A 20,018-nucleotide genomic window follows, 5' to 3' on the forward strand; every position below is an offset into this window, starting at 1 on the left:
CACCAAAAGGTTTCTCTCTAACCTACCTTCTTGTGGGGTCTGTATTTGATTTTAAGCATATGTAGTGTCAAGGAAATTTGAAATGACTTTAGCAGTATTTATTGGAAAAGAATATTTGCCACTTGAAATCTTCAAAAGCATAATTCTTTTACTTCCCTCAAACATGATAAAAAACATGACTTTATGTTCAAGAATCGATACCAATTTTTCTTATAGTCTCAAAGTTCTTGCATCAAAAAAAACATTTAAAAAATATGTATAGGGAACAAAGTTCTTTTTCATTTATTTCTTTTGAGTTGGATATATGAATATCAAAGTCTAAAGGACATGAATACACAAAGGAAAACAAGGCAATCAACATCTAGTTTGTTAGATGATGCTTGTTAAAAGTACTTATATTACATCATTATTGTTGGAGGTTTTGGTTGAAAGAATCTTTCTGATAGTGATTTCAAGATCAAATTTGAAACCTAACCAATTATGGGAAAATGGAACAAGTGTCAACCACCAACCAGCTACAAGGCATTACTCCCTCTGTCCAATTTATTGGGCACAATTTGAATTTTCGAGCACATAGAAGCTTTAAGCATGTACTCCCTCCGTTCCTATATATATATATATATATATATATATATATATATATATATATATATATATATATATATATATATATATATATATAGCCCTTATTAAAAATAGATGTTTCGTAATACTTGTCATTTCACAAAATCAATACTTAAATAACATCATTTTTCCTATTTTACCCTTAAGAGTTATTAACTTTGAAAGTACGAATTTGACCAACATAAGAAAACTAAATGATTAATTCATGTTCGTTTTATTAATTAAAATAAATTAATTTATGTTCATTTATTGAAAACTAATTTCAAGAGAACACTAAATAAGGGTACAATGGTAAACATAACTAGTTTTTTTAAAAGACGTGAAATTTAAAATGATGACATATAAATAGAAACAGAGGGAGTTAAAAGTACTATAAATAACAATAATTAATACTATAAATTATTGAAAAGACATACAAGGAAATTCTGGTCGAAAAACTTGGTTGAGTTTCTAAATTCTAATTTGGAAAAAGGATAAAACTGATCTAACAGTCAACTTTAATACTTAAAGAAACAATAAAGGGAGGGAGTCATATATGCCCAATCTTTAAAGATCTGAGGATAGTAATCTACAATAGATTGATATATTTAAAGATAATAATTGTGAAGTCCTCCACATAAAATATATACTTATTATATATAGAGAGAGCTAGTGTACACATAAGGACAGAAAACTTAAGACATCGCTCAATTTGAAATTTCATTTTCTTGGTTCAATTTGCTTTCTCTTTTGCTAATCAATGTGTTTGTTTGTGGGGTTTTCTCCTTAAATCTTGATGGAAGTGATCAGTACATTTCAGCTGTTGGAGATTCAGGGATGAGACGCGACGGGCTAAGAGTAGCCATAGAGGCATGGAACCAATGCAATGAGGTTGGAGAGGAAGTGCCCAATATGGGGAGCCCAATAGCTGCTGATTTCTTTGATGTTCAAAACATAGCCTCTTCTCAGCAACAGAGTGAGTTGAACTTCCTTTGTTCCTTTTCTGTTTTAATTTCTTGATTTTGTTATGTTTGAAATGTGTAATGTTTTCATATGGGAGAATTTGTTCTGTCTGTGGTGCAGATCCAAACATGCTGCAACATAGAGTGACTGAGGAAGACAACAAATTAGGCATAGGGAAATCTTTTCCAGGACTGAAGAAACCGGCGTTGTTCAATGTAGACCTTTATGCAGCAGAGAGAATTATATTTGGGATCAAAATGTCAAGTTGATGACGAGCCAAATCCATGGCAATTCTGGATGATCATGCTTAAGAGTGGTAACATGGATACCTATGCTGCTAAATGCCCGAAAAACAGTCACAAAGTAGGTCCATTTGGACCTGGTAGCCAATTTCCATGATTTGGCAAAGAATGCATGAATCAGTTATTGATTTACCACAATTACACAACTTTACAAGGGACAACGCTTAAAGGGAGTTTTTATGGAACATGGGATTTGAAAGCTGGTTTGAGCCAAGAAAGTGCAAACATGGACACCTCTTTCTATTCTGTAACATGGCAGAAAGAACTAGGTAAAGGAAGCTGGATTTTTCACAATGTTTTTTAAGGACCTCAACAAAGTATCCTTGGTTGATGCTTTACTTAAGATCAGATGCCACTTCTGGTTTTTCTGGTGGATATCATTATCAAACTAGGGGCATGTCAAAAATTGTGAGTAAACATATAAACTTTTTTTTTTATTCGCAATTTTGTACATTTTCTTGATTCAAAAAGATTTAAATCTTTATGCAGATACCAGAATCACCAAATTTTAAGGTAAGATTCACATTGAATGTGATCAAAGGTGGAGGTCATAAAAGCTAATTTTATCTGATGGACATGGGGAGTTGTTGGAAGAACAATGGAAAGGAATGTGATGGAGATGTGACTTCAGATGTCACAAGATACAGTGATATAATCCTGAATCCAGAAACACCATCCTGGTGCAAACCAGATGACCCAAAATTGTGTCCTCCATACCACACATTTCCAAATGGAACAAGAGTTCATCGAAATGACACGTCTCATTTTCCCTATGAGGCTTACCATCTGCATTGTACACCAGGGAATGCACAGCATATTGAGCAGCCTAGTGGACCATGTGATCCTTACAGTAATCCTCAACCTCAGGAGATTTTGCAGATTTTGCCTCATCCTGTTTGGGGTGAATATGGTTATCCTACTAAGAAAGGACAAGGTTGGATTGGTGATCCAAGAACTTGGGAGCTTGATGTTGGGAGGCTGTCACAATCTCTTTATTTTTACCAGGTTTGGATCAATTTAAGTTATATATACAGACCGTAGACAGTAAAAAGATTTTTTACACTATCAGTATAGTTTAACGTAACGTGTGAAATTTATGACTCAAACATATTTAATATTGCAGGATCCAGGCACTGCGGCAGCAAGGAGGCAGCGGAGTTCAATTGATTTGGGAACTGAAATTTTTAGAGACGCTAATCAAGTGGCAGAATGTCAGTGATTTTGACATTCTTGTACCCAAGTAGAATTAGAAGTATTAAATGTAAAAACAAGATAAAAGAACACCAAAAAGGGTGTGTTCGAAATTGAAAAAGATTATCATGAATTCTTTTCTTTCAATTCTTGAATATTTTGTTATTTGTTATAAAATAAACTAATTTAGCAAATTAATAAGGAGAAGAGATAGTAAGAGAAATAGAGAATTCAGTGCATCTCTTTTCATTTTGCACTGCCTTATTTTTAGACAGAAGATAATAATTGGGGAGGAGACAACGCGTGAAAGGAAAGAAAAAGAAGCTAAGAAAAAAATGGAAAAAAAAGTAAAAAAAGAATTCACTCTCTTTTACATCATTATTTGATTATTTTATTTTGACTTAAAATGGAAATGGTTGAACCAACCATTTTACAACCAACTAATCAACTAAAAGTCAATCTTTAACAGAAATAAAGTTGACTATATGAATATTATGTTCCCTTGTGATGCAAAATATAAACCAATTTTTTGTTTTTATTTTTATTTTTATTTAAGACTATCAAATCAAGTGGCCTTTATAAATCAGATGCAATATCGTATTTCCAAAAAAGAATGATAGATTAACATTTAGAGAGTGTAGTAATTTATTAATAACTAACAATGTTTCAACTTTTTTTTTTAAAAAAAAAATCAACTTCAAAAAGATGTTTTTTTTTGTTTAAATTTTTTCTTTTATTGCATAGAGGAGACAAAAAAAAAAGGGAAGGGAAGGGAAGGGGGTCTGTGAGAATAAAACTCACACTTATTGTGAGGAATACATTTCCCCTCCTTACAAGTGTTTCTATCAAATTAAACGATTTATGATACGTGTTTGCACATAAGTTTTTTTATTAATTATAATTTTTTAAATATATATTCTCACTTAATTAATCATAGTAATTAATATAATTGATGTAAACACTGAATGTAATATAGTTTATATTATCATTAAGTAACCATTTTTCAAATTAATTGGAGTGATAGTCAAATTTAAATTCCAAAAATATAAGTAATCAGGAAAATTTAGTAAAATAAATCAAAATTAATGTTTTTTAAAGAGTACAAAAATACAAATTGGACAAGTAAAAAGTAACACACAAACTACAATTTAGAGGAAGAAGGAAAAAGGTGAGTTGTACTGTAGCAGCTGGCTTTTTATGTGTGACCAATTAAAGGTAAAGGTACAAAAAACAACAACTATAGTCTTGATTGTAATGCATTTTTGTACTTGAAATCATTTGATTTCATAATATATGTTAGTATGTTTCACAAACTATATAACTTACTTGCATGCATGATCAATTATTTCACTCACTTCCAAATTTTCTCAAAAGGTTTCAAAGAAATTAATATCATCAATCAAGAATGGAGATCAACAATCAAGAAAATGGTGGAAAGGGAGGAGAAGGAAGAAGAGGAGGAGGAGCTGTTGGTCGAGGTCGACCGAGGCTCACCGGATTACGGGGAAACTCTCCACCACCCTTTCTAGTGAAGACATATGAAATGGTGGATGATCCTGAAACTGATCCTTTGATACATTGGACTTCCAGCAAAACTACTTTTCTTATCACTGATCCTAACAAGTTTTGTTCAGAAGTTCTTCCAAAGTACTTCAAACATAGCAATTTATCTAGCTTTATTTACCAGCTCAACAACTATGTAAGTAATATTCTATGTGTTGTGTGCTTGTTTCTGTTGGATTAAGTTCTAGAAATTTCGTTTCCATCACTACTAGTACAACAGCTTTGACGGTGTTACTGCAATCATCTTCTATTCAATATGTTTTTCTATGTTATTCTATCATTTGTATTCATTTATTGAAATTTGACTTCTCTTTTGGTATTGTTTTCTGTTTTGTGTTCCTATTTCTGTTGGTTAATGACTCGAATTTTTTGTTTCATCTTCTTCACTAGTTCAAAAATCTGTGTTACTGCAATTTCCACTTCTGTTTCTGATATGTTTTCTATGTTATTTTCTCATTTTCTAGCTCAAGATCTATGTGGCTTCAATCTATAAATACTAGACCGTGACACCCTTCTTTCGTCTTAATAAAACGTTCTGATTAGTATGCATCTGGTGTTACTGTAAATATAGTTTCGATTTGTTGGAAGCTGTTTCTTTTTTGATTTTGAAGTTATAACTTGGAACTTTGATTTGATAAGAACGAATGAATTTTCAGCGTTTTAGGAAGGTCTGTTCTTACAAATGTGAGTATGGAAATCCATGGTTTCGGGCTGGGAAAAAGCACTGGCTGAAAAATATCAAAAGCAGGATTCAACTATCCAAGGAGAACAACCCACAACAAGGTTCACATAGTCCTCATGTTGATCTGGTGAACGATAATCTGGAAGAGGAGCTGGAGAAGTTGAGGAATGATCACATTAGTCTGAAGGTAGAGCTTCAGAAGTTGAAAGATGGACAAGAAAACATGAGATCTTTCTTTCCTAATTTGCTAGGATGCGGAAAGGAAAAAGATATGAGGAATATTTTGAAGTTACTTCTCGAGAAATCTGAAGTCAGAGGAGACTCCAGCAGCAATGACACCAGAAAGAGGCCACGATTGGTGGAGTCCCCAGATCGTGTGTCTGGATCCGTCCAGGACGGGATTGTACAGACATCAAACTCCGCTGGTGGCTCCGTGAGTTCCAATGAAAAACAGAAAGAAGAAGCAACTGCTCAAAATGCTAAGAATCGTGAGTTTTGGGAGAAACTCTTTGAAGATGGTTCAGAGTCGAAAAATGAAGGAGCAGAGGAGTCCGGGCAGGAACTGAATCGTTCGAGGGCTATGGCAGAGATCGAGGAGATGGTGGAAAGCAAGATTGCTATGGAAGGAGAGGCTTTGATTGCAAAGGCTGCTGCTAGTTTAAATGACGAGACGGAGGCTTATCTTCAACTATGGACCTAGTATATTCTCTTTGCTTCCATATTTCCATCAAATACAAAAATATGAATTCTACTAAATGTTTAAAGTATGATCTTCTTATCACATCAAAATTGTTACTTTGTCTCCAGGGTGGAGAAGAGAAATGCTGATGAACTACAGTTGACGTAAAGGTCCTGTATCCAAATAGACTGTTCTTATAATCGTTCCAGGAACTATTTAATGTCGTTTCTGTTTACATAATTTCACCCTAGAAACTATACTAGGAAAGTTTGGAAACTTTGTACTACTTAATAACTGTAACTAATTAGAGTATCAAAATATCTATTGTAATACTTTGTGCCTGTCTCTAAGAACTTTAACTGAGTCATGACATCTGAAGTTGCTTACTTTGATGCTAACAGTTCTGTTATAGACAACAATTGAACTTAGGCAGTCATTTTTGTTTGGATTTACTCTGGTAATCACGCCATGGTTCTTAATTAATTGCAGTATCTAAGTAAGTCAAAGAAAAATAACACAAATGAACCAACAAATAGCTACATAACAATGATGGCCATAAGTATCAGACAAGAAATAAGATAGAGGAGGGAGGATTTTTGTTTTTTTTCTTTATTGATTCTTCATCATGCTTAGAGATGCTTACCTAGGTCCTGAAAGAATTGAAGGAAACAAGTTAGTCGTGGTGTCTGCCACTCTTTTAATTGTTGCAATTGTTTGTGAACTTGGAACACTTTAGTCTAAGTGAGATTCAATGTCCATTGTTCCTTCTATTACTTTAACCACCATGGACATGCATGGAAGGCCTCAGAGTAAAATCACTCTGTAAGCACCAGACAGCAAGCTTCATCATACGGATGACTTCTGATGTGTTGCATTGCGGATCATCGTTGGAGGTTTCCGATCAGTTGATTGTTTTCGGCTTTTGTCAAGAACAAACTACGCAAATGTGGATGTTCCAGTGAGTGTGAATAGTCCACATTCTTGCGTCCACAGAGGATCTCCATTGCAACAACTCCAAAGCTGTAGACATCTGGTTTTTTCTGTAATGAATACGGTACACCATTCAGGAGCCAAGTATCCAGGGTTTCCCTAATTCTGGTCACTATATGGCTCTGATCTTTATCCACCAACTTGGCCAGGAAGGCGTTGCAACATTATCAAATAATTAAATATTCATTGTGATATGCATGTTCTCGGGTGACTTTTTTCCTTTAATTAAATAGAAGACATTGGGCAAAACAGTCATTCAGCTTTTGATAGTAATCCAACTTTTGACTTGGGCCTTCCCAACTTTTTTTAACCTTCAACAATTATCTGAATCATGGTATTATAATGTATGTATGTACGGAAGTAAAACCTCAACTCTAGATTCAAGAATACAACCCTGACCACAATTTTATGGAAAAAAATTGGCAAGTGTTAGCAGAACTGTGAAAATATAAAGAACAAGGAAGAACAATAATATTTAATATGGTTCGGATCAGAATGATTTTATATCCATCAGAAAACAATTATTTTTATATTAACAAAGAAAGAGGAAAGATCTCAAATACAACTAAGAGAATTTCTATATCAATTCTCTACTCTTCTAATATATTTTGCAAATACCTTAGAAAATGAGAAGATAAAAGAGAAATGTTTTTGAGGTATGTTTCAAATGAATCAAGAGCTACCTATTTATAGAAATAAATTCTTGATCTTGATGTCATCCATGACATCACATTTTGTCAAGATGTCAAAGTTTACCAAATTTTCACCTACCAAGTTGCTACGTTAAGACTATCTAAAATCTTGTCAATTTTAACAGTAAGCATCCATAAAATGAGGATTACATGCTAAACTACGGCCAAAAAGGGCATATATCATACAGCACGAAAGGAATTTACGCATCTTCTATACGCTCTCCTGCTTCTCAAGAAAATGTCTACCAGAATAAAATGTTGGCACTTTGCTTTTCCTTTTTTACCTGATTGAACACATTTGGCAACACATTACAGCTGAGTGAAAAAAAAAATCAAGGACAACTTATACTCGTCTGATACCTTCTCCACCGTGCGACGTACAATATTAGTCATCGCAAACAAACATCCCATCTCCAAGTGACAAAGAATACAGGCCAAGAAAATCAGCACCTTCGTCAATGGACATGTCTGAGTGTGCTTAGGTACTGGAGGGTGGTGTTCCTTGACTAAAATGATGTTAGACGTTCAATAAGACTGCCCTTCAACGATTGAGGAATTTGTGAGATAGACATTGATTTGGCATCTGCAATCAATAATTCCTTCATTGCATTAACATCTGATGCTTGGAAATCTGATTGTGCCCCCGACTTCTTGGAATGCATAAAAACATAGACTTCTTCTGACCAACCACATATTCTTAGAAATGATGAAGCTTCCTGATGGAGCTCTTTTTTTAATTCTTCCACCTTTGCACGAGACTGAGCATCATCCTCAAGCAGAATGCATTGATCTGGTGATTTTCTCTTTGAACCTGAGATAGAAGACGATTCAACATGGTCATTGGACATATCCCTGTATACAGAAGTTATTGCTGCTAGGCTTTCACTATTCTCCCCATTATTTCTATGCAGACTTCCTGTAGTTTTGTTTTTTGATGATCAACAAACCATGGGACCTAACAGAAGGATCAGGTCGCGTCAACTTCAACTGATTCCTGCCGAAATGCAAGCCAGCTTTAATGCTGACAAGGTTGGTGAAAAGGTGTCTGCCGGCTCTGCAAAGTGTGTACTACTGCACCAATAAGAGATACCGAGGTTTCTCTCATTGATGCAATTAAAAGGAAACCTTTTCACAAACAAAATGTGTGTTTTTTGAGATAAAAAAATGAGTCTATCAAGATTTTCTCTCAAGGAGCAACATACAATATTTGCACTTAAGGGACATGATCAAACACGTCTAGTAGAGTCTTCTCTTTTAAGTGTTAATGTATTTGGGCTTGTAATCACTGTAAGATCAGTTTCTGATTTATAAAGAAACATTGATCAGTCAGATGTATTTGTAGTGCTTGTTTCTAGGTTAAGTGTCAACCTTGAATCAAGTTGTCAAAGTCTACATCAACTAAGAGTAGTTTGTGTAGCGGGCAATTGTCATATTGCTTAGGCTCTAAGTCTTGTGATAGTATATTGCAAGCAAAGGGATGAAGAGAGTTAGTATCTAGTTACATAGGTTGTAATAGATATCTTTGTTCTTGCATCTAGTGAAGATTGATTGGAAAATCCGGTGGAACAGATCGTGGTTGTTTTTCTTTTGAGCAAGGAGTTTTTCCACGTAAAACTCTTGTTTTGTTTATTACTTGCATTCGCTGATCATTTGTTGATTTTTCTATTTTGGGACCTGGTCTGCATACATTCCAACACTTCCCCTCAAAGTATCTGTTGCACACTTGGGTTTTTCCATTTCCAGTTGCTAAAGATGATGATCTAGTCACCTCTTTGTGGTATGGATCCTTTCCTGCAGCCTTTCCATTACTTCCACCAGAATCTTTATGGGGACCATCTGCTACAGGGCTGGTTGCTACAATTGGAAGTTTTCCATTTCCATTTCCATTTGCTGAGGCATGTGATCTTGTCGCTTGGCCATTACCACAATTTTTGCTAACACCATTCCTGTCTGGTAATGATGTAATCTCTTTCTCTGTAAGAGTTGATGCTCTCACTCCACCAGTTCTATTGCCAGATTCTCTTGGATGAAAAACCATTTTGATATTACTAGACGTAGATACCTTCTTGATGGAAGATCTTTCAATATGCCCAAATCTCTATTCTATGGGTGTGTTTGGTACGAAAATGTTTTTTCAATTTTCTGTTGACTTAAATGTTTTGAAAAATATTTTTTTTAAATGTCTTCTATTAAAAAAAAGTAAGGAAAATATTTTCCTAAATCATTTTGAACCTCACACCTCAACTTCCCATCTTAAATTAAATCTCGAATATCAATTTTCAATACTAATCTTGGATCTCGGGTGGGGTCGAGATTGGGTCTCGATTTGGGTGTCAAGGGTCGGGATTGAGTCTCGGGTTAGATTAAAGTTTCGGATCGAGTATCGGAAAATATTTTTCAATCACCAACCAAATATGAGAAAATAAGTTAGAAATCAATTTATTTTCCAAAAACGTGGAGAACATTTTCCTTCCTACCAAACACACCCTATAAGTATGATGATACATGATATGATTTATTAATTATTGTGGAGAGGTAACACTGACCTCATCAACCAATCACCATACGCTACAAATTTTTAATTGTTCTGCAGGAATCAATGACAGGAAAATGCCAGCCATTATTTAGCCAGTTGGATTAATTTATTTCTGTAACTCAATAATTGTTTAGCTAATTATATTTTAAGACTTCGAGTGGATAAATGTCAGCTAGACCAGATTATAGAATTCTGAAAAAGAGGAGACTAATGAGGCGAAAAAGACTTTAAAATGACTGGCAAATGTATGATTTGTAGATCAACTATCCATCTTCTTCATTGAGTTAACAATAGTCTCTATTAGCACTTGAGAAAAAGAGTGAGGGAGATGTCCTCCGATAAGGTTTCAAAGGAGCGAATCGAGTTCCTTGAGAGGGAGCTGAAATTCCTAGATACTTTTCTGATCTGGCAGAGCCAAAAAATTGAATGTGATGACATGCCAGAATATGCCACACAAAAAGCCCAAACTCTGCTTAGAAACTCCCGAGTTACCCTCTTCTCCCTTGGCTTGAACTCTCCAGATACTTTACAAGTTGTCCAGCAGATGGAAGATGATATTCGGATGACTAAGCTGGAAATCAAAGCTAATTACTCCTTCTGCAAGACATCATTACAACTTTCAGCCAGAAGGGATGGCATTGCTGATCCAAAATTTGTAGAAGATTTCATGGAGCTTGTTGCAGTGCATCTTCATGATCTAGTGAAGATTCATGATGCCCCTTTACTTCAAGAGGTAATAAAGGAGTTGAAGATGCTGAGAAGTTTTATCCGATTCGTGTCAGAACGATGCAATGAGCCTCAGAATCAACATACTTTCTTCACTCACGCTTTAGTGGTGGCTGGCCACATAGCAATGCTTCTCTGGCTGTATTTTACAGGCAATGGCTTCGAAAATCAAAATTTGGCTCTAGGTGAAATCAATGTGTTGCTTTTCTTGCAAATGAAGTTTAAGCCCATTCAGCCAAGCATCCGTGAGATCTATGTTGCAGTCCTGCAAGCTTTGAAGTCGACAATACAATCAGGATGGCACCCCAACATCCAAAATGAGCATGTAGCTGGCTATGAAGCCGACTTTATGGAGACTATCCTACACAATTTGGTGGGGCTATCAACAAATAGTAGTCCCAGTCGAATCGTCGCTTTGAAGGACCAAATGGAAATCCTCCAGGAGATGCTCAAGCTCTTGAGAGCCAATATCATTCATATTACTATACAAGATCTTAAATTTCATCTTTCAGATATCAACAATTTTATTGTTGATACTGGACTTCTTGTTTACTCGTTATATGATAGCGAGAAGGAGGACATGGATTTGGGAGAAGTGAACCAAGCGCCTCTTGATTTGCCTGGCAATATTCAGCGGATCAAGGAAATCATCTACTTCATAATTCGCAAGCCAATTCAATCTAACTTGCCGATGATTCATGGACTAGGCTATGTTGATATCCTTTTAAACAAACTGGAGGAGTTCCAAGCCCGTTATGCAGATTTACTTGATCCTATCCACAAGCAACTTCAAATAATTCAAAATCAACTTCTGAGCTTGCAGCCTTTTCTAAAGGCAGTTGCAGAAAAGCGACACAGTATGTTTGAAAGACAACATTATGCTACACTATTGATTGGCAAAGTTTATGAGATTGAATACATAGTTGATGCAGCTTGTATAAGCAAAGAAGTTCCTTACTGGTGTCTCGAGCGTTGGCTTATAGATATCGTGAGGGAGATTACTCTCATCATAGCAGAGCTACCAAAGATTCAGGAAAAGAAAATGATTCAGGACACAATGAATACTAACATTGGTAATACGTCATCGCAATTGGACCGGACCCCAAATATGAATGAAGAAATTGTGGGTTTTGAGGATGAGATTGCCAAACTAAGAGCTCGGCTAACAGAAGGAACAAAAGAACGAGATGTCATCTCAATAGTCGGAATGCCTGGACAAGGTAAGACAACTTTGGCCTACAGACTCTATTCTGACAAGTCAGTTGTTGCACATTTTGATATTCGTGCACAGTGTTCTGTGTCTCAATTATATTCACGTATGGACTTGGTTTTGTCCATTCTACATGATGCTATTGATGAGAATTCTCGACGTAGAGACAAGTCCATCCTACACGATGCTGCCAGTGAGGATTCTCAACATAGAAAAAAAGAAGAAGATTTAGCTGATGAGCTCCGAAAAACTTTATTGCCCAAAAGATATCTTATCCTTCTTGATGACGTGTGGGAAAATAGTGTGTGGGATGATTTAAGAGGTTGTTTCCAGGATGCCAATAATGGAAGTAGAATCATTATAACCACAAGAGATCATGAAGTTGCCAATTACACTAGGTGCCAGAGTGATCCCCTTCATCTTCGTATGTTTAACGAAGGTGAAAGTTGGGAGTTACTCAAGAAGAAAGTGTTTGGTGAAGAACACTGCTCTCCTCACTTAAAAAATGTCGGGCGAAGAATAGCAAAAAAGTGTGGAAAACTTCCTCTGTCAATTGCTTTGGTGGCAGGTATTCTCGCAGAGATGGAGAAGAAAGAGGAATGTTGGGAACGTGTGGCTTCGAATTTAGGTTCACACATTCACACTGACTCAAAGGCCATCATAGAACAGAGTTATCAGAATTTACCGTGTCATCTGAGGTGTTGCTTTCTTTATTTTGGAGCATTTTTAGAGGATAGCATTATCAGTGTTCCAAAGTTAACAAAGTTATGGACCTCGGAAGGATTTATAATAGGCTATGAAGGCAAGAGTCCAGAGGATATAGCAGAATGCTATTTAGAGAATCTTATTGGAAGAAATCTAGTGATGGATGCTAAGAGGAGCTTTGGTGGTAAGATTAAGGCATGTCGCATTCATGACCTGTTGCATGATTTCTGCAAGGAGAGAGCAAAGGAAGAGAATCTTCTAATGTTGATTGAATGGTAAAGTGGTGATACTTTTTTTTTTGTTCAATTAATCAAAGTAATCAAGTTCTAATTGAAAATTAATCCTATGAGTTTCCTAATGTCTTTGTTTAACAGGGGGCAAAATGCCGGTCCTTCTTCCCATGTTTACTCACACAAGCAACTAGCTCAACATCGCATGTCTGTTAATGCTAGAGTGGATACTCTTGAAAAATGGAGCTCGTCTTGCTCACTTGTTGGCACTGTAATTTTTCATAGACATTCTTCAATTGATCAAGCTTCCCACATTTTTCATAGCTTTAAGTTTCTAAAAGTGTTGGATTTGGAATTCGCCAATATTGATTCTTTGCCAACAAATCTAGTTCACTTGAGGTACTTTGCTGCAGGAATTAATCAGAAGTCAATTCCATCATCCATATCCAATCTTTGGAGCCTTGAAACTCTGATACTAAAGAGTAGGCAAAGAACATTGTTTTTACCAAATACACTTTGGAAGCTGGTTAAACTGAGACATCTTCACGTTTCTGCTTCCAGTGGAACTTATTTCACTATAAATAATGCAGAAGAATTACCCCAAACCTCCTTGAAACTTCATGATTTGGAAACTCTTTCATCTCCATATTTTTCTTCTGTCGAGGATGTGGAATTGATGTTGAAAAAAACTCCTCATCTTCAGAAACTGAAATGCATGTTTATGGGTACTCGGAGCTATCAGTACCCTGTACTGGAGTTCCCATCACGGCTTGAGACGCTGAAGATTATCCGGCCACACTTGGAATGGAATCTTTATTATCCAGAGCTTCACCTCTCTTTGTGCATCTCCTCACCTAATATCAAAAACTTGACGGTATCCAACTTTTACCTGGTCCATCATAACTTATCGAACATTGGTCTGCTTCAGAATCTTCAGGTGCTCAAACTGGTGGCAGTTTACTTTCAAGAACGGCAATGGGAAGTGAGCAATGACGAGTTCCTTCAACTCAAGGTCTTGAAACTAGTAGACTGTGTTTGGTTTCACGAATGGACTGTGGCGGATGATGCCTTTTCGAGCCTTGAACATTTGGTATTGCGTGGATGCAAATATCTTAAGGCAATCCCGTCTTGTTTCAGTGACATTAGCTCTCTAATGTCCGTTGAGGTAAAGAAATGCAACAAATCTGTCGTCAATTCAGCCAGGGAAATCTTTCACACACAAGTTGAAGATTATCAGAATTCTAGTTTCAAGGTCTTCATCCTCTAAAAAGATGAGAATTCTGATTCAGGTACACTACTGAAAAAATATTACTATTAATTTACTATATTCACGGGTGGAAGAGGGTTGGAATGTAAGGTTCTATCTGTTTTCAACTGCAATTTCTGAAATGTAACAACAAATATATATGCTGGATTAGAGACTAAAGCATGTGCGAATTGTTATATGAACTGAAATGTCTGTGAAAAATCATTTTTGTTATTTATTGATCTAAAACGATAAAATAAATATATTCCTCAAGCAATGAACTTACACCAAAAAGAGAGAGGCCATAACATATGTTGGACATAGTGACCTTTAACATTGTATGATACTGTCCTTTTGGGATCAAACTTGCATGGTTTCCCCAAATGCTTCGTACCATTAGAAAGTATCATTACTTTTACTATTATATGTTTGAGATTTTGTTCATATGCCAACAACTTTGTCTAGTCATTTGTTAATGTGTATTTGTTAGTTCTCAATATTCTGGACAAAGAGTTGTTTTTTGTGCTATTAACTCATTGGATTTTTTTCTCTTTTACAGAGTAGGAAGAGTTCGTAGCCGGAGCAATTTGGAAGATCACTAAATTAGTTTTGGCATTCATTCTAAACAATTTCAAGTTTCTTAAAATGTTGAGTTGGAGTCTGTCCTTGTTAATTTTTTTCCAACTGGGCTAAGCTAACTTGAGGTATTGGAACCTTTTTCAATATCCTCATTGTTCCTTCATCCATAGCCAATCATTGGAACCTTGCAAATTTCTTGAAAGATGTTTGTTTGGTTTCCTTCTTGGTTTGAAGTGAAAGTTTGGAAGGTCTGTTCTTACAAAGTGAGTATGGAAATTCAGAGTCTTTCTGTTGATCCAGTGAAGGATAATCTGGAAGAGGAATCGGAGAAGTTGAGGAATGATCTTATCAGTGTGAAAATAGAACTTCAGAAGTTAAACAACAAAACATGAGGGTTCAGTTTCCTAGTTTTCAAGGATGCAAAATTTAGCAATGGCAAAGTGTCTAGCATTTTGAAGCTATTCTTGAGAACTTCAAAGTGAGGAGATTCTTAGCAGCAATGACACCAGAAAAAATCCACGGTTGGTGGAAAAGCAATATTGTGGTGTGGCTGGTTCTTCCCAGATGGGATTGAACAGACACCAGATGCCAGAAATGACAAGAGGTTCTGGAAAAAAACTGTTTGAAGATGATTCAGAGACTCAAAATGAAGGAGCACAGGCAGAGCAAGCACTGAACCGTTCAAAGTCTATGGCAGGGATGGAGGAGATGGTGGAGATCAAGATTGCTATGGAAGGAGAAGCTTTGATTGCAAGAGCTGCTGCTGGTTTAGAGGAGGAGATGGAGGCTTATCTTCAACTATGGACATAGTATATTCTTTTTGCTTCTATATTTCCATCAAATACAAAAATATGAATTCTACTACATGTTTAAAATGTAATCTTCTTATTAAATCGAATTTGCACTTCGCCTACAGGTTTGGTAGAAAGAAAAATGCTGATGAACTACCGCTGATGTGAAAAGTTATGTTCTCCATGCAGACTGTTCTAATATTGTTCCAGAATGTATTGGATGTCTTCTTTATCTAACATTGTTTTACCTGGAAACTGTACTAGTTATAGGAAATTATGGGAATTTCTTATGCTTCATAACTCTAATTAATTAGAGTATCAATATCTATGCAGTAGTCTATCTCTAAAACTTTTGTGATTTATGACATTCTGAATCAGCCTCCGTTTGACATTTCAAGAAAACAATTAGAATATTAGATGAACTAAAGCAGTCATTTTTGTTTGGATTTACACTGGAAATCCAACCATGGTTCTTAATTGCAGTATCTCACTAATTCACAGAAAAATAACACAAATGAAACCAGTAAATAGCTACATAACAATGATGATCATAGGTATCACACAAGAAATAGGATAGAGGAGGGAGGATTTTTTTTTCTCTATTGATTCTTCATCATGCTTAGAGATCCTTACCTAGGTCCTGAAAGAATTGAAGGAAACAAGGTAGTCGTGGTGGCTGCCACTCTTTTGATTGCTGCAATTGTTTGTGAATTTGGAACACTATAGTCCAAGTAAGATTCAATGTCCATTGTCCCCTCTATTACTTTAACCACCATGGACATGGAAGGCCTCAGAGTAAAATCACTCTGTAAGCACCATACAGCAAGCTTCATCATACGGATGACTTCTGATGTATTGCATTGCGGATCATCGCTGTAGTTTCCGATCACATCGATCAGTTGATTGTTTTTGGCTTTTGTCATAAACAAACTAAGCAAATGTGGATGTTCCTGTGAATGTGAATAGTCCACGTTCTTGCGTCCACAGAGGATCTCCATTGCAACAACTCCAAAGCTGTAGACATCTGCTTTTTCTGTAATGAATGCGCCACACCATTCAGGAGCCAAGTATCCAGGGGTTCCCCTAATTCTGGTCACTATATGGCTCTGATCTTTATCAACCAACTTGGCCAGGCCAAAGTCAGATACCTTTGCACAAAAATTGTCATCCAACAGAATGTTCTGCGGTTTAACATCTAAGTGGACTATTCTCTGCATACATTCTTCATGAAGATAAGCCAATCCTTTTGCGATATCATGGATGATTTTTCTTCTTATTTGCCAATCAAGAGTAAATTGAGTAGAGGTTGTGCCAAAAATCCATATATCCAATGATCCATTACTCATGAAATCATAAACTAATAGCGTGTGCTCTTTCTCAGCACAAACTCCAATTAGTCTAACAAGATTAACATGATGGATGCTTCCTATGGTCTGGATCTCTGCCAAGAATTCCTTCTTTCCTTGGCCAAAACCATCAAGAACCTTCACTGCTACTTTCTGACCATCTTGAAGAACTCCTTCATAAACTGAGCCAAAACCTCCCTGACCAAGCTTTTTCTGGAAATTCCCAGTTGCCATCTTCAGCTGTTCATATGAAAATCTTACAAGGCCAGATATCTCCCCTGAGTAATCATCATTATTTTCTTGTAATGTTTGTTTTCTGTTGAAAGCAATCAAGATGCCAACAGTTAATGCTATCAGAATAAATATTGCACCAGTTGATCCAGCTATAATGCCATGTCTTCTTGCAGCTGTAGACTTACTTTTTTCTTCATTATTTGGTAATTTGATGAATGCAGATGACTCATAAACACTTCTTTCTTTTCCATCATTTATAAGTGACAGAACAGGGGAGGGTAGATAGCAGTCACCACTTGAAAAGTTAGTGAAGTACCGGAAGAGAACTACTTTACAAGAGCAGTTCTTCAAGCACATCTCTTGGCACCTTTCCTCATCTGTTCCTCTCAGAGCTGCTGCATCAGTGTCGACATAGTTAAAGTAATAGACATCCGAAACACGCTCCATTCTGTGGGAATGTTGTCCATCGCATTCCACCGGACTAACTTCCACACATCCATTGTTTTGTCGATCATTACTTTTTATGAATGCACCTGGACAAGAACAAAATCCATTTGCGCAAAGCTCCAAACTGCCACAAGCTGTGGGGTAATCACAAAAACCGATGAAATCTGCCAAAAGATCGTTTGGATGATCATTTCCCTCGGTGTAGGCTTGAAGGTGTCCATCATAATCGTATCTCAAAAATTTCATCCTAGAAGGTCTTGAGAACACAGCATTTGGCTCATTCGGCTCAGTTGAGGATATGTACAAGGCAAGAGTCCCATTCACTGCTTTGACATAACTTTCATCAAAGCTATCCCTGTCTCCACTAACCAAAAACTTAAAATACATCTGTGGCTTGTCTGATATGTAAAATGCAAACAAGCCTTGATTGGTTACAGAGATATAGTATTTACCTTCAGTCCAATTGGATGAAGAAACTCTAGCCACAAGTCTTTGACCAGCCCTTAATTTCTGGCCTGGAAGCAGTGCATCTGTTGGATGATCAAAAGACTGCCACACAGTCTGATTATACATGTCATGAAGCACAAGGTTTCCAGTATCCATCATCTTGATGCCCGAGACAAACTTATTCGCAGTGCCTGTAGACCACACAAGAGTTCCATCCACATCTTTTAACACTAAATCTCCATCTTGCAGCAATTGCAGCGTTCCATTTTCACGAACTGGATGGTTTCTGTTTGCAAACCAGAGCAGCTCAAGGTCAGTCCAGCGCTGAGTTCCTTCATAGTCCCGATGAAGACGTACAATTCCAATGGAAAACACAAAGGAATCATCTTCTCCATTTGAAGCAAAACCACAAGCATATCCCATGTCCTTCTCTATCTCTTTGAGCATCAGAATTCGCATGAAAGGTCCAGAAGATTGATTGAATGAGTAAAAGGGGTATATAAAGGGCTTTGTAACATTGATAGACGAAACATTATTGTTTATCCAGGTTGTGGGAGTTTTCACGGTGTGATATACAGGAAACTGAGCCAAAGTAAGGTTCTCAAGGAGCACAATGATCAAAAGCTTCAACAAATGTTTGACAGAGGGTAAATCCATGATTCTTTTTAGACAAAAAAAATTAAAATTTTCCTTGACCAAAAACACATGTCAAGGGAAAATAATCCTTACACGTACGAATAGTTCATCTGTGAAATCTCTAATTTTATATCAATGACTTGACGATCATCGTAATGAATCTATTCCCATCTGCTTAAACTACTTGTCTGGATAGGGTAAGGATGACTTTGAAGCTGATGTTGTATTTTCTTTTCTTCTGTGCTTGGAAAACTTTGGAAATAGTATTTCCCTACTTTTGCAAATAAAAAATATTGCATTTGACTAGTATGCTCTATGTGGACAATTTCGATTTGCATGGGAAGAGAAGTACATTTGAAATTTTGAATGTTATCCCTTTGTCCCAGTTGTTCATGTTTAACATAGGACTTTTCTTCTCCTTACTAAGATTGACAATAACTGGGACTTTGCCTAACTCGGGTAAAGAACTCCAACAAATGAGTTAGGAAAAAACATCTCTTTTATCATAGTTGTCGCTCCATTAGTTTCTGACCTTACTGATAAAATTGAATAAAAACACACAAGGCTACTCAAGTTTTGGGAGTCATCACTCATCAAGAATAATGCAGTAAGCTCGGCGTCGAGTCGGTGTTTAGAACTTAAGTAACCATCATTAGGTTAGGTTCCATATTCATTATGTCATCTATATTGTATGAAGATCATCAATTCCTGATATCTTGAAGAATTTTTTGTGCTTAAAAGAGTAAAGATCACTTTTTTTTTTACTTACTTCAATTCACAGACCTCACTTTAAGTGAAAAAATTTCTCATGAATGACTTACTAATCCCTTGACTAACCAAAGACCTCAACTTCAGAACATTAAAAGTGAAAAGAAGCTGGAATGTAGAAGAGGAATATGAAGGATGGAAATTCTAACTTAATACAAGAACATATTTTAATTAGGAAAGTCCTTAGAAAAGAAAGACATTTGTTTGTAAGCTGATATTTCCTTAAACCATGTAGCTGTAATCTTTGAATGTAGATAAGATTGAGTGTCAATTTTCTAAATAGAAGACAAACTGTGATATGGAAAAGTATTGCCTGAAAATTTGAACTAGGAATGGACTGTTAAAAAGTTGAATATTCCTTCTTCTATAACTTTTCTCTTTTTCTCCCTTTCATTTAATTTATGGTGTCATTGTTTTTTAACATGGAACTTCTTTTCTTGATAATAGAGAAA

The 20,018-nt window shown here is 36.1% G+C and overlaps 3 protein-coding genes and 1 pseudogene across 4 annotated transcripts; 3 read left to right on the forward strand and 1 right to left on the reverse strand.

The window, feature by feature from the left end:
• Window positions 1–488: 488 nt before the first annotated feature.
• Window positions 489–3,112, forward strand: LOC129872626 (uncharacterized; annotated as a pseudogene).
• Window positions 3,113–4,363: 1,251 nt separating this feature from the next.
• LOC129874306 (heat stress transcription factor A-7a-like) lies at window positions 4,364–6,315 on the forward strand. 2 transcript variants are annotated; one of them, XM_055949568.1, is made up of 3 exons: window positions 4,364–4,758; window positions 5,279–6,003; window positions 6,112–6,315. In XM_055949568.1, coding segments are annotated over exons 1-3 (1,020 nt in total). In that variant the 5' UTR covers window positions 4,364–4,464; the 3' UTR covers window positions 6,113–6,315. The 2 variants fall into 2 exon arrangements, with proteins under 2 accessions (XP_055805543.1, XP_055805541.1); XM_055949566.1 differs by having other exon boundaries at window positions 5,279–6,315.
• Window positions 6,316–10,110: 3,795 nt separating this feature from the next.
• Window positions 10,111–14,961, forward strand: LOC129873940 (putative late blight resistance protein homolog R1B-23). Its single transcript, XM_055949136.1, has 3 exons — window positions 10,111–13,117; window positions 13,217–14,361; window positions 14,878–14,961. Exons 1-2 carry the CDS (start codon window positions 10,530–10,532, stop codon window positions 14,337–14,339), a joined length of 3,711 nt encoding a protein of 1,236 aa, XP_055805111.1. The 5' UTR covers window positions 10,111–10,529; the 3' UTR covers window positions 14,340–14,361; window positions 14,878–14,961.
• Window positions 14,962–16,087: 1,126 nt separating this feature from the next.
• Window positions 16,088–19,411, reverse strand: LOC129873941 (G-type lectin S-receptor-like serine/threonine-protein kinase SD2-5). Its single transcript, XM_055949138.1, has one exon. It carries the CDS (start codon window positions 18,817–18,819, stop codon window positions 16,318–16,320), a length of 2,502 nt encoding a protein of 833 aa, XP_055805113.1. The 5' UTR covers window positions 18,820–19,411; the 3' UTR covers window positions 16,088–16,317.
• Window positions 19,412–20,018: the final 607 nt, after the last annotated feature.

This window comes from Solanum dulcamara, chromosome 11 (assembly GCF_947179165.1).
Source record: "Solanum dulcamara chromosome 11, daSolDulc1.2, whole genome shotgun sequence".
Taxonomy (NCBI): domain Eukaryota; kingdom Viridiplantae; phylum Streptophyta; class Magnoliopsida; order Solanales; family Solanaceae; genus Solanum; species Solanum dulcamara.